We start from the raw sequence: 14,407 nt of genomic DNA, 5'->3' as shown, positions 1-14,407 counted from the left end.
GAATTAGGGAAAGCTGGGAGAAGCTTAAGAGGAGGGTAACCCCATAGGAAGACCAGCAATCTCAACTATCCTGGAGCCCCATGATCTCTCAGACAGTGAGCCACCAACCAGGCAGCATACACTAGCTGATTTGAGGCCCCCAACACATATACAGCAGAGGATTGCTTGGTTTTGCCTCAGTGAGAGAAGAAGTACATAACCTTTGAGAGACTTGAGGCTCCAGGGAGTTGAGAGGTGTGGTTGGAGGTGGAAACATCCTCTTGGAGATGGGGGAGGAGGTATGGGATGAGGAACAACCACAAGGGAAGACCAGGAGAGGGATAACAACTGCACTGTAAAAAAATGAATATATTAATCAATTAAAGAATTAAAAAGATTATAGTTTCAAAGGTTCTATTTAAAATGAAATGCTTACTCTCTTTCCAAACCACATATGTTAGACTTGAAGATCACCTTGCAAGAATGGAGCAGGTCAATAGTCACTGTTCAACTTTTTCTTTCTGAACATTTATTCTGCTTAAATCCCTGACATTCTCTGTGCTTTTGTTTTGTTTTGATGCTTCATTAAGAATTAAATATATGATTTTTTTCTCAGTAAATGATTTTCCAGAATAAAATATGCACTTTAAATTTTTTACACTACAGAAACTGGGAACTGAGATGTGCAGTGACTTGAGGGGCCAGAATCTCAAGACTTGTAAGAAAGAACGAGGAAAGAAGAGTCTTGAGCAAGTTGTGGTAAAAGCAAGGTGGAATAGAAAGACCGAAGGTGTAGTTCAGGGGCAGAGCACTTGCCTATAAAGTACAAGTCTCGTTTTCTATTACTAGTACTTGGGGAAAAGAACAGATAAATGTGAATAAGAATTCAGGTTCAAGTTTTTCTTTGGAAGCTTACGTTGGTCTTCTTTTGGTTTAGGTCTTGCTTAGCATGCAACTCACCCTGGTCTGCATCTCTGCATAAAAATCAGACGCAACAGCGTATGCCATGTATAACCCTAGCACTGCCTTGGTGGAGGCAGGATGTTCATAAAAAATTCAAAACCATGTTCAGCTACCTAACAAATTAATAGCTGACCTTCGATAAAAGAGACCTCATTTCAAAAACAGAGTGAAGCAGAAAACAAACAACAGTGACAAAATGAATCTTCAGTTTTTGCTGTATAATGTAGGATATGAGCTGGGAAGATAGCAGCATCTAATCAAAGTTTTTATGCAACACCAAATAATAAAATGACCCCAACCTAAATGACATAAAACACTAATGAACAGTATGGCAAAATTTAAACTACGATTAAGTACCGCTGAAGAGAAGCTTTAGAAGGAAGTATGACAGAGACTGCCTTGGGGACCCTCAGTCTTATGCTTTCTTATGTGTTTATACATTTGTCACATTGAGTCTGCAGTGAGTACACCTCCTATCATCAGGGATAAAATTAAAACTCAATTTCTGATTCTTGTTAAGGATATTTCTCACTTAATACTTCGTGCCACTTTTAAATACTTCCATAATTTAAAGAAGGCAGAAAGAATAGTTTTCAGTTTTATAGTTAAGGAAAGAACCATAGTTCTCCCCAAAACTAGCTTCGGCATTGCTTCCCTTACAGCACACTGGAATAGTGTACATAGAGCGCTCGAGAAATTCTTATCTTTCCAAAAAGAGGGCATAACACTTGTAATTGAAGGTATTACTAATCAAATTATCAAGTTTGTTTTATAGTCTTTACTCAAATATGATTCTAATTAAATAAAGCATAACCGTCTATCAGTTAAGGGCTACTAATAGTGGAAATAAAAGTAAGTAAAATATGTACCGAATAAAAGCTGATAATGAAATCTAGGTGTCTGATTAATTATAATACTAAGAATTAAATAAATACTTAAAGCTCTTCAGTTCTAATCAGAATATACTTAACAGTGTGATGGATGGAAGAATGAAAGAAATTATATTAAGAATATTAATAGCAACTAAATGAGAAACAAGATGTGAAGGGTAAAATGTTATATGGATGAGAAATAACCAGTATGTGTCTTATATAAATATATTTTAATCAGTGAGAAATTAACGTGGAACCAAGTGTCTTTATAACTGTCTATTGAGGGCTGCATACAGAGCTTAATTGAAATACTAATGCAATCTATAAGACTTAACCCAGAAATATACACTGCTGTAGTATTAGCATAGGTATATCCTGCATATTCTTCCTTTTGCTTCATCTAGAATTTGTAACAATTTAAACAATAAATAACTCTACAAAAGAGGTTGCTGTGAGAGTTTAACATGTGCAGGTTCCAATACTGTGACCAAAAAGGTGCATACATATATATTTCAATGCAGGATCATACTCATCTCAACATCTAAATCAAATCAACTAAAAAGTTATGTGCTAGAAAGAAAGTCCATATTATTAGTTCAGTGATTGTTAGTTTTAGTTGTCAATTTGATGCAGCCTAGAATCACTGGAAAAAGAGGAATGAGATTTTGTGACGATCAGGGTGTCCTGTGAGCATGCCTAGGCCGGATGTTATTAACCGACTTTATTGATGTTGAAAGACTCAGCCTCAAAATGTACAAAATGTACAGTACCATTCCTAATTTCAGGATGCTGGACTACATAAAAGAAGATAAAACTAGTAGAGAACATGCCTGGCTTCCCTACTTTCCTCTCTTGACTGTAAATGTGATGTGAATAATTGCTTTATTTTCTCATCCCTTGACACACGTGCTATGATGGACTGTAATCTGAAATTTTGAGCAGTGTAAACCCTCTCTATTCTAAGTTGCCTTTTGTCAAGTATTTTATCACAAAAACAAACAAACAAAAAAAAACAAAATTGAATTCAGGGACCCGTCAGTTCGTCGGGGCTGCCTTTATTGGGCAACCATGCTTGCGGTGTCTATTTCAATGGGTAATATATACGTATATTCATACAAACTAATATGTTCAATGTCTTTCTTGAAACTTAAATCAATTCAAAGGAAGTAGACTCAGAAAAGTAAATGGCCATAGCCACAGTTAATGATGATTTGAATCAGAGGTGCTAAAATAAATTTTAATTCTTTAAGCATAATAAAGAAGCTAAATGGCAACTGACCCTTAAGCTTAGAGTCAGGGAGACAGTCATATAAGTTACAAGGATAGCGCTAAGCTCTCATGCCTCTGGTGTATAGGTGGTTCTACTCAGCTCCCTTGACAAGAAGACAAGAAGAAAGGTTGTGCCATTTTAACAGGAGATTACCATAGCCACAAGAACCAAATTTTATTTCAAACATCTCATTTCAATGTTGGTGGTTTTCTACAAATATGAAACACTAAAACTAGGCATGTAAAGGCAGTAATGTTTGCCACGTAGGTTGCTAGATCTGGCTCTCAAACTTAAAATGCTAGTTACTGTCTTGTTCCATTGAGAAGCAAAATGCTCTCAAGAACATTTAGTGATTAAAGAAAAGTAAAAAGGCTCCAAACTCCATCTTTGTATGCCCCTTTCCTTTTATAACGGAAAATACTAGAGCCAAGAGTACTGTAGCATATAGTCAAAACCATACTGTGGTATGGTATAGTATCGCTACTATGCATTTTACCTTTAACCTATCTGAGTTTAGGTCACTAGTTAAAGTTGGCGAACTATAATTGCAGTTGCATAGTTGTATATCTACATGATGACTAGCCAATTACAGTAACTAAGAAGTTCTGCCAATAAGGGACTTTTTTTTTTTTTTGGTTCTTTTTTTCGGAGCTGGGGACCGAACCCAGGGCCTTGCGCTTCCTAGGTAAGCGCTCTACCACTGAGCTAAATCCCCAGCCCCAATAAGGGACATTTTAAGTTAAGCATTGTTCTAAATAAAACTAAAACCTCAACTTCATTTTGATCCCTTTAGTTATTCACAGTTCGAATAATCAAGTGGGGAAGAAGATCTATCCTCAATATCTTCAATACATAGAATGATTAATCTGTTTGCATGAAGGTGAGAGAAATGATCACATCTCCAAGTAATGAATTAGAAATACAAAGTTCACTCTGCAACACTGCTGATGAAAATTACCTGCCTGCTGTTACAACAGCGCTCATGAATTAATTAACCTTTTGCCACAGGAATCATCAAACTTCAGCAGACATTGAGGTTTCTCCACTCATCATATTTTAGAAAAAAAAAAGTAATATTCAGTCCATAAAGAAAATAAATACATTTGATTGGTTCTAATACTTTTTTATCAAAACCACAAACAAGTTTAATATGCAGTGTGCTTGATGACTTGATGACTTTCATTGTTTTTTGTTTGTTTGTTTGTATTTTTGTGAGCAAGAGATGAGAATAAAGGAGGCTGCTTCCTGTGCCACTTAATTTTCTTTATGAATGAGATTAGTTACGTATTCCCAGACTGCTCGCTGCTTTAATTTTATCTTTCCAACATGAAATAAGAAGCTTAAGTAAAACATGCCTTTACTACTGTATTTCAGTAAGTTTTCTTAAGCACATTTAGATACACCACTTTCTTCTGAGTATGTATTTCTTCAATTTATTGTATTATAACAATATTTAAGTGTGTGTGTCTGTGAAGTGGTTTGATGATTTTTAATTGGGATAAAAACTTTAAAAGTTAAATAAAACTAGAATATATGACAAGAGCATTGTTAATAAATCTTGGAGTTATTATATATCCTCAGCATGCTGATGTAACAGACAAGCAGGATAGGTAGATTTGAAGATTATAAGGCATGTAAAAACTGTAGGTTTATGTACACTCAATATTAATAGATCTGCAATTTTTAGGGGTCAAACTCATTTTTCTAGCTATGGTAGTACATCTAAAAATGTTAACAATTTTCCTATCTAAGTGTTCAGTAACATAGAATTAAAGTGTTCTCTTCTACTACCAGAGTTTTCTTTTTAATCTTAATTCAATGTGTTATATTATTAGGAATTAAACATACCCTGCCTGATAATGGACTACCAGGCATTGCACAGATCAGAGTATATATATGGTTTTTTTTTTGAGATTACAACATTTTCACATTTTTCAAGAGAATAGTAATTTATTAAATTCATCTTTTAAAATATAATATATTAAAATATTTCTGTATTTTTAGATAATTGATTTTTGATGGAGGCAAAAGACTTATATTAGCCATATATATTTTAGTGTTATTTAAGTGAGTGATCGGTCTTGTAGAAAATGATGATGTGTATGGTTAAACACTAAGAGCAATATGTACTACACTGTAAATGCTTCAGATTAAGGGGTTTTTAAAAATTTAGACCAAAAAAGCACTCATGTTTGTTCAGACATTAAAGTTTTCCAAATTATTATTTCTATTATTGTGAAAGGAATATAAAATTTTAAGAGTAATAAGTTTAGAATATTTATCAAAACATTTTGGTCACTTCACTTTTAAGAATACTCACACTATAATAAAAACATTTCATATTACCCACATTCATCTGAAGTATTAAGGTATTTAAAAATTATATATATTAAAATTATATGTATAATTTAAAATATATATACATATATACATATATACATACATACATACATATATACATATATACATATATATACACATACTCACACTCAAAGACACACAAAGAATCTAAAATTCCTGGCATTCATATCAACATGCAAGTTTGCACATGTTAACCTTACTCAGCATTGTCATTCATTCTTATATGATTGTGTAAAGGACAAAAATATATAGAAAATAGTAAATATTTCTAAGCATTTTTAAAAATTGAGACCAAACTTACAATGCTCTCTGGTTAACATAAGAATAAAAATATGACTAGTCTGGAAATAATGACCTGCATACCTGACAGGTAAGGTCCTGTCTCCTTTTCTCCTATCCATTTCTCTTTGAGGGACAGGATACCATCGGAAATTTAGCTTCCAGTTAAAACCACCATAAGTCATGTCTGAACCAGCCATGTACTCAAAGGTATCATCGCTAATAACATCAATGATTGGGCACACAACTGTTTTCCTGTAGAAAAACAAAAGCCGATTCATAGACAAATGACAATTTACATTAGCTCTTCAAGTTGATTATATATAATGTAACAACATTTAATTATTTTTATGACCCCACTATGCTTTTAATTTTATCTTATTCTTATTCTCTGCTGAACCATTTCCTCTAAGATTGCTTTTCCTCTTCACCTTTACCTTAATGCTATGATGTGAAATCTAATCAGACATTCTAATTGACCTTCGAGCTGATTTCAGAATGCATTCTAAGTACTAACTCAGCAGGATGAACACTGTCTATTTTCATAAGCAACCACCCACAGCATGATTAGTCAAGTTGCTTTGATGTTCTGCATCATTCTCAGCTATAACCCACTGAAAAGCAATAGTATACAGGGAGGAAGAGTGAATGAGACAGGATTAAATCTGGGTTTTACAATTCAAATAGATCAAATTAGTTTAAAGAGTATAGGAAACCTTGTCACAGAGAAAATTCCCTATAGGAAAACAATCAACAAAAATTAAAAATCATGATCTATTAATACCAATAAACAGAATCTATGAAGGACACCAGGACTAGCACACTTAGCATCAAGCAGTCGGAGAATTCACAGTCTATTGCTATCTCAGTCCAGGTACTGTGTTAATAGAAGACATTATTTTGTGTAGGTGCTCTACCTTGGTTTCCTATACTAAAGATAGTCAAGATGTTTTAGTCTTTGTGAGTTGATTTAGGATACAGATGTTTCACATAGGTATTCTTTGGGCATTTTTTTCCCATCCATTTCATAGCTTCTCCCATTCTTGCCTTTATGTAGTTTTAGTGGTTTCCTACGGGTCAACCACCAAACTTCTCTATGAGGAAATGTTCAAGTCTACTCCAGATGACATGGATTGTAGTTAATTCTGAACAACAGAGTACCATGCACATTCTAAGTCAACAGTAGATATGGAAAGCAAAACAGGACGATTGTTTCTGCAGTATTACTGCCATTCGTTATTATGCGGTCTCGGCCATTGCCTGAAGTTCTTTGAAATCACTAATCTTCATCCTACCCTTGAAAAAGCTTCTTGGTGAATCTGGCTACAAGGAAATCATAACATTTATTAATTAATTAATTTATTTTTTACTGGATTTAATCATTTAACTTTTAATGGGGGAGAAATCAGATCTAATTCTCTTGAGCGCATTTGCTGTCTAGTTGTGGCAATGTAAAAATGTATAATCAGAAACAAAAAGACTCATTATATATAAGTATAATGCAAATGAAGAGTTAGAATAAAAACAAATGGTTTATGCATGGAAATCTGAAGCATTACATTAAAAACATATTAAGTTGATTATGAAACACATGTTTAAAGAAGAGTATAATGTACAAAATGTTACCAGAAAATATACTGAATATTCTAAGCTCATTTTGCTTTGTCAGCCTCATTCTCCTGTGGGCACTGCACAATACACAAACTGTTACTAGCTGTATACTGTACTGAGTTGAATAAGAGGGTCCCACTGGCTTCTTGAACTTTTGTGGTTCATTTTATTGATAGCCTCTATTTATCTTCATGGCAAGTAGCAGATCCTGCCATTTATGTGATGAGTCTGAACTAGTTTATACTAGAATCCATTGTTTTGCGCATTTAATTAAAAATTTCAATCCTGGGGTCTTCTACTGTGCATGAAATGGCCATGCAAAGGAAGTGTTCTGTAATGATTTAACACATCAGATACCATTTGATGTTTGTTATCTTTGTTAGGTATAAGAATTACACTAATTTAGCAGCCACACTTATGAGTAGCTACAAAAATTATACTGTGCTCTGATTACTTTTTAAACAAAGAGTATTATTTCAGGAAGTCGTGTGTGTTTGTGTGTGTGTGTGTGTGTGTGTGTGTGTGTGTGTGTGTGTGTGTGTGTCAAGAACTTCGAGATGAAGTTGAACTAGACTTACTGAAAGCACAGAAGCAATGAAGAAAACCCTGCCGAGAGAACGGGAAGGCCTAAATTATTCTCTGCGCTTCCAGTAACATAAGCAAGTTTGTTAGAACATCTGCAATCCCTGCACAGGGGAGTTGGGAGGACCAAAGGTGCTTTGAAAATTTCCTACAACATATTATGCTGTCAAACTGGAATGATTAACTTCACCCGTAAATGCTCAAAACATTTTTCACTGTATCATCTGCCTATTCTTAATCACTTACCCATGCTTAACACGAATCAATAGGGTGTTCATCTTCAAAATAAGAAAACTGCCTTTTCTCTGAAGCATATGAAATAAACCTTCTGAAAATAGCATTTCCGACTAGGCATTGTGATAGACAGCTGGAGCTGCCCTCAAAGGTCCAGGTGTAAGCCTGGCAGACTTAACACAGGGCTCCCTACCTGTCTTCCTTTATTCTCGCCAGCAAGGGCTCCAGCCATCCTAAGGTGCACTCACAGTGTGCATCCAGAAAAGTTATGACCTGTCCTTTTGAAGCAGCTGCTCCTCGGAGACGAGCGCGTATTAACCCGGAGCGTTCTTCCATCCTGATAATTTTCACCGGCACTTCTAAAGTCTTCACGTAGTTCTCTAATGTCAACTTGAGGAAATCTGCAACACGGAACAGGAATGTATGAGCAAGGTTTGTAGACATTCTAGAACAAAACAAAGGGTGGGCAGTACCAATCTCATACACAGAGTTTAAAATTGAACAATGCTCTACTCAATGATAACCTGGTCAAGGAAGAAATAAAGAAAGAAATTAAAAACTTTTTAGAATTTAATGAAAATGAAGATACAACATACTCAAACTTATGGGACACAATGAAAGCTGTGCTAAGAGGAAAACTCATAGCGCTGAGTGCCTGCAGAAAGAAACAGGAAAGAGCATATGTCAGCAGCTTGACAGCACACCTAAAAGCTCTAGAACAAAAAGAAGCAAATACACCCAGGAGGAGTAGAAGGCAGGAAATAATCAAACTCAGAGCTGAAATCAACCAAGTAGAAACAAAAAGGACCATAGAAAGAATCAACAGAACCAAAAGTTGGTTCTTTGAGAAAATCAACAAGATAGATAAACCCTTAGCCAGACTAACGAGAGGACACAGAGAGTGCGTCCAAATTAACAAAATCAGAAATGAAAAGGGAGACATAACTACAGATTCAGAGGAAATTCAAAAAATCATCAGATCTTACTATAAAAACCTATATTCAACAAAATTTGAAAATCTTCAGGAAATGGACAATTTCCTAGACAGATACCAGGTATCGAAGTTAAATCAGGAACAGATAAACCAGTTAAACAACCCCATAACTCCTAAGGAAATAGAAGCAGTCATTAAAGGTCTCCCAACCAAAAAGAGCCCAGGTCCAGACGGGTTTAGTGCAGAATTCTATCAAACCTTCATAGAAGACCTCATACCAATATTATCCAAACTATTCCACAAAATTGAAACAGATGGAGCCCTACCGAATTCCTTCTACGAAGCCACAATTACTCTTATACCTAAACCACACAAAGACACAACAAAGAAAGAGAACTTCAGACCAATTTCCCTTATGAATATCGAGAACTGCACGAATTAAAAGCTCATCAGTTATCCCCAGCTCCGAAAAAAAAGAACCAAAAAAAAAAAAAAAAAAAAGCTCATCAGTTAAATGATGCAACACATCAAGATATATGTTAGTCCAGCTACTTTCTGACTATAAAAATGATCCCTGTTTACAGATGTGCGAAGCATACCTCTTTCACTGGCATCATCAACCAAGATGACCTCAGAGAGCAGGTAGTGCGGTGAGCGATTTATGACACTATAGACAGTTCTAAGTAGAGTGCTCCAAGCTTCATTATGGAATACAATGACGACGCTTGTGTTTGGAAGTTCATCAGGGTAGACTTTAGTCTTGCAGCTGAGAAAAAGCAAAGATAGTGATCATAATAAATTCATGTTTTTTCCTGATCTTCCTCAGTAGGAATATTCATAACAATAAAACTTCAGACTTCAAAGTCCTTTACCAAGGAGCTGATTTATGAATATCTGGAATAATTTTCCTTTTTTATAAGCACTATGAGTAATCATTTGGCCTTTTGAAAGTTAAATATGCATAATTACCAATATTTTATTTTAACTCCTGCAGGGAACAAAGCAGCATGATTTCCATAATTCTAAGAAAAATCTGAGAAAAACCAAAATAATATTCTTAAACTGTCAAATAATTAAGAATGCTAGATACAATAGAACCAGACAAATTCATTTACCGGAAACATTTTTTATTCCTTCATTTACAAAAATACATAGCTCAAAAAGCTCTATGGGTATAAATAGACACAAATCTGTGCAGTTTAAAGCATGTAAGGCTGAGATTATTTATCTCTCACAAGATTTAAGAAAATAAGCTTTGCACTGCACTTGAGAAAACAGTAACATATTTCCATTTTCAAAGGAAGGTGAGGACAGTGGCTCCTACAATGCCTTGGTATTCTAGACATATGGGAAAGAATTTGTTTACCAGTACTGTCCAAACTCGAATGTGTACAAATACCACCAGAGAGTTGCTTAAAACACAGATTTAATTTGCTAAGTCTGAGATGGAGCCTGAAGTCCTGTTTTGCAGCCAGCCTCAGGAGCAGATGGATCAATAAGCTGTTGAATGAAAATTATCACTAATTTTACAATTTAATATTTTTTAAGAAACAATGTCGAAAGTGTTCTCAAATTCAGGCGGGCCAAGATCTTACTGCACAGGCCCTCAATTCAAAAATTCAAAAGGGCTTGATTTTTGTAGTAGCCACCTTGAAATGGAATATGCAGATGGCCGTTTCCTCTGTCAAGTTTTCAACCATTAGAAATGTCTGTCATGTAATTTTAAATCCTCTTCACTATGGACTAGGAAATGTGTCAGTGGACTTCTGAAGCTGAGGTAGAAGCTTATTCACCCTAGGACATATTTAATGTAAAATAGTCTAAGAAGTAAAAATTTAAAATAATTCCATGAAAAGATGCCAGAACTCCTGCAATTTATGATAATATATTACACAATGCCGTATTATTAGAAATAATTTTTGTCCACAGGGAAGGAAAAAGCGTTCAGTGAAATATAGGAGGTGGAGACAAACAATAAAATAAAATTGAAACTGTCCATTAGGACATTTTTCTTTCAAAACAATCCAAAATGTCATCCAATCAGTGAAACCTCCTAAACTAGTCAGGTAAGAGCATCTGTATATACCATACATACCATTTCTAACATGTTTTGCAAAAGCTTATTTGAAAATAAACACGCACTGAGCTCTACAATACAGTAGATAGTGTGCATATGAAAAAAGAAAATGTGATGGGTTTATAGCTCTCTCCACTCTGTGGAAGTGTTCAAACAACATTCTTGTACTTCATCATCTTCTCACTTCTATCTCCAGGCAGTTCAGCACTAAATGAACTGAGAAAGCCATCTCAGTAAATGAGAAGTGTTTACCCACCATTTTCTTCAATCCTGTACTCTCCGCCTCATCAAAAGCTCCCATTACCTTCAGCATGCCAAGTACCAAATATGACAATATAGTCATTATCATCTCTGAAGTAAAGTTATACAAACAATGTGAAGAGACGCCAACACTCAACAGCTACTGCCTTAAACAGAACAGTTAATAAATGCTACCCAATTGTCAGTTATTATTTTTAAGTAATTCCTTTAAATCAGAATTTCCTGTTTGAAATTCTAAATGGCAACTAAGAAAATATTGACTCATACACAGTAATCTGCACTTGTCATTTTCGTCTGAGTTACCTCACTCAGAATGATACTTTCTAGTTCCATCTATTTGCCTACAAAACTCAGGATGTCCTCATTCTTAGTAGCTTAGTAGTATTCCATTGTGTAAATGAACTACACTTTCTGTATCCATTCTTCTGTCCTGGGACAACTTGGTTGTTTCCAGTTTCTGGCTATCAGAAACAAGGCCACTATGAACATAGTGGAACCCATGCCTCTGTGGAATGGTGGGACATCTTTTGGGTACATGATATTTCTGGGTCTTCAGTTAGATCTATTTCCAATTTTCTGAGAAGACTCCAAATTGATTTCCAGAGTTGTTGTACCAGTTTGCAATCCACCAGCAATGAAGTGTTCCTCTTTCTCCACATTCTTGCCAACCTGTGCTGTCACCTGTGGTTTTAATCTTAGCCATTCTGATTGATATAAGGTGGAACATCAGGGTTTTAATTTTCATTTCTCTGATCACTAAGGACTTTGCACATTTCTTTAGGTGCTTCTCAGCCATTCAAGATTCCTCTGCTGTGAATTCTTGGTTTAATTCAACACTCCATTTTTTTGTTTGCATTGTTTTTTTTTTTTTGGTGGTTAATTTCTTGAGTTCTATACATATTTTGGATCTTTGCCCTCTATCAGATGGGGGGTTAGTAAAGACTTTTTTCCCAATCTGTAGGTTGCCAATATGTCTTATTGGCTATGTCCTTTGCCTTACAGAAGCTTTCCAGTATCATGAGGTTCCATTTATCAATCCTGAGGCATTGGAGTTCTTTTTAGGAAATTTCCTCCTGGACCAATGAGTTTAAGGCTCTTTCCCACTTTCTCTTCTTGTTTTGATTTTTATATAGGTTATTCCTTTGAGCCAACATCAAACCAGCAACCAAAGGATTCTTTTGGATACTTTTAAGATTGTGTCTGTGACTCTTAATCATATTCAATCAATGTGGGAATCATCTTATTATGACTTCAAAAATATTGTTGTATTACTTTCCATCACAGAGATACTGAATAAAATAGTAGTGATGTGGCCATGCAGAGTTAACAAGTTTTAAACCCTTTATATTACACATTAAAATATAGGCATTTGAACATTAAAAATAACTCAATGAGAAGATCCTATTCCTGGACACAAATGCTTCAGTTGCAAGCACCTAGAAATCAATTAAAAGTTAGCAAGAAACTTGCTCTGTGATGGTTAATTTTCATAGTGCCAGAAGGTTCTATGCATGTTGCTGTCAAAAAAATGGTATCAGTTGTCTTACCCAAAAATAGATGCTATGTAGTATCAATAAATTTTATCCACTGGTACAGTAATGTTATGAGAATCGTGGGGAAGACTAACTAACTACTAATTCATAGGAGTGAGTTCACGTCTGATAAGTTAAATCTTGCTAAGAAACTAGGAATGAAGGTATGATGCTGTCAACATACCTTCTTAATATCTCTATAGACATTAACTTGTGCTGCTCTCAAATTTGCTCAAAGACATTCTTCTTACAGTAGGTAGTATCTAAAACAGAGATTTAGAATTGGTCAAAATGCTAACTGACTGTGAGTGCTCAGATGTGAACCGGTTATCTATAGCAACCTTTCAAAGGCTCAGAAAACATTGTGAAAGAGGGTCAAGAGCTTGTGGATGAGGAGGACAGCCCTGAAATGCAGTTTTCTGGACATAACCCGGCTGATATGCACATTAACTCACAACAGCTGTGATTATTGGCAGAAGAACTGTACAAGATAAAGCCAGGAAAAATTCCAGCAGAGATAAAGGAAATACTTCCAGTGCCCTACCCTTGGTTAAATACTGTCAGCAGTTTATGACCCTGAGGGAGGCAGAGTTGATTTACTTCAGAGATCTAGCATCAGCAATTTTCTTATTACCCAGAGGATGATGACATAGCAAGCACATATGGTCAGCAATAATTGAAGGCATAGGGAATATTAATACTATGAAAATATAATAATAATAATAATAATAATAATAATAATAACAATGAGGGGATGAAGTTGGGGAGAACACTGGATAGGGAAAGACATTCACAGGGCAACTGAGCAAAGGCAATGGGGTATATAAAAATCAAAATAACATGAATACATTAACAAAATTTTCTCAATTAAATAAAAGTGTAATATTAAGCCATATATTTTGTGAAATCAAAACTGAGAACTATAATCTTAAATTCTTCTACTCACAGACATATTAAAACAAATGAAGCATCCTCTTTGTCTAAATTGAAAACGAAATGTATGTAGTTAATAGGTTTTGAAATTATTCTGCACAGTTGTAGACTGAGAAGTGAAAACGAGTCTCCACTCCTTTACCTGTAATGCATATGTCATTTAGATGTACAGTAATGTTCAATCCCCTGCCTTTTGGTTGGAGATGTATAAATACAAAAGAAAATATTGTTATGCTACTTTGGAGGGAGTATGGGAGTACAGGGATGTTTCAAACAGCTGCAATCCGGAAATGCGTGAAACAGTGTACCTATTTACCATCTCTTCCCTTTGGCTATGCACACATTAGGAGAACATAAACTGTTACAATTTGATTTTCTCCTTTTCAAAGGCATATTGATGTTTTCTGATAAGCTACTCAACACAACATGATACATCAAAGGAAGAAAAATCGACTGTAAGATGAGAATGTGAAATCACAAAGGAGCCATAATTACACGGTGGTTACATTCGAAACAATC

At 35.0% G+C, this 14,407-nt stretch overlaps 1 protein-coding gene across 5 annotated transcripts in view; it reads right to left on the bottom strand.

Moving 5' to 3' along the window:
* The window catches only part of Galnt13 (polypeptide N-acetylgalactosaminyltransferase 13), a 666,951-nt gene that overhangs the window by 294,404 nt on the left and 358,140 nt on the right, over positions 1-14,407 (bottom strand). For all 5 annotated transcript variants that reach the window (NM_001431575.1, NM_199106.3, NM_001431574.1 and 2 more), the window contains 3 exon segments: positions 5,809-5,979; positions 8,345-8,552; positions 9,685-9,851. In NM_001431575.1, coding sequence (NP_001418504.1) covers positions 5,809-5,979; positions 8,345-8,552; positions 9,685-9,851 — 546 coding nt within the window.

The sequence above is a fragment of the Rattus norvegicus genome, chromosome 3 (assembly GCF_021556685.1).
Source record: "Rattus norvegicus strain SHRSP/BbbUtx chromosome 3, alternate assembly SHRSP_T2T, whole genome shotgun sequence".
NCBI lineage: Eukaryota > Metazoa > Chordata > Mammalia > Rodentia > Muridae > Rattus > Rattus norvegicus.
The sequence above is the reverse complement of the archived record's forward strand: the minus strand, read 5'-3'. Positions and strand labels throughout refer to the sequence as shown.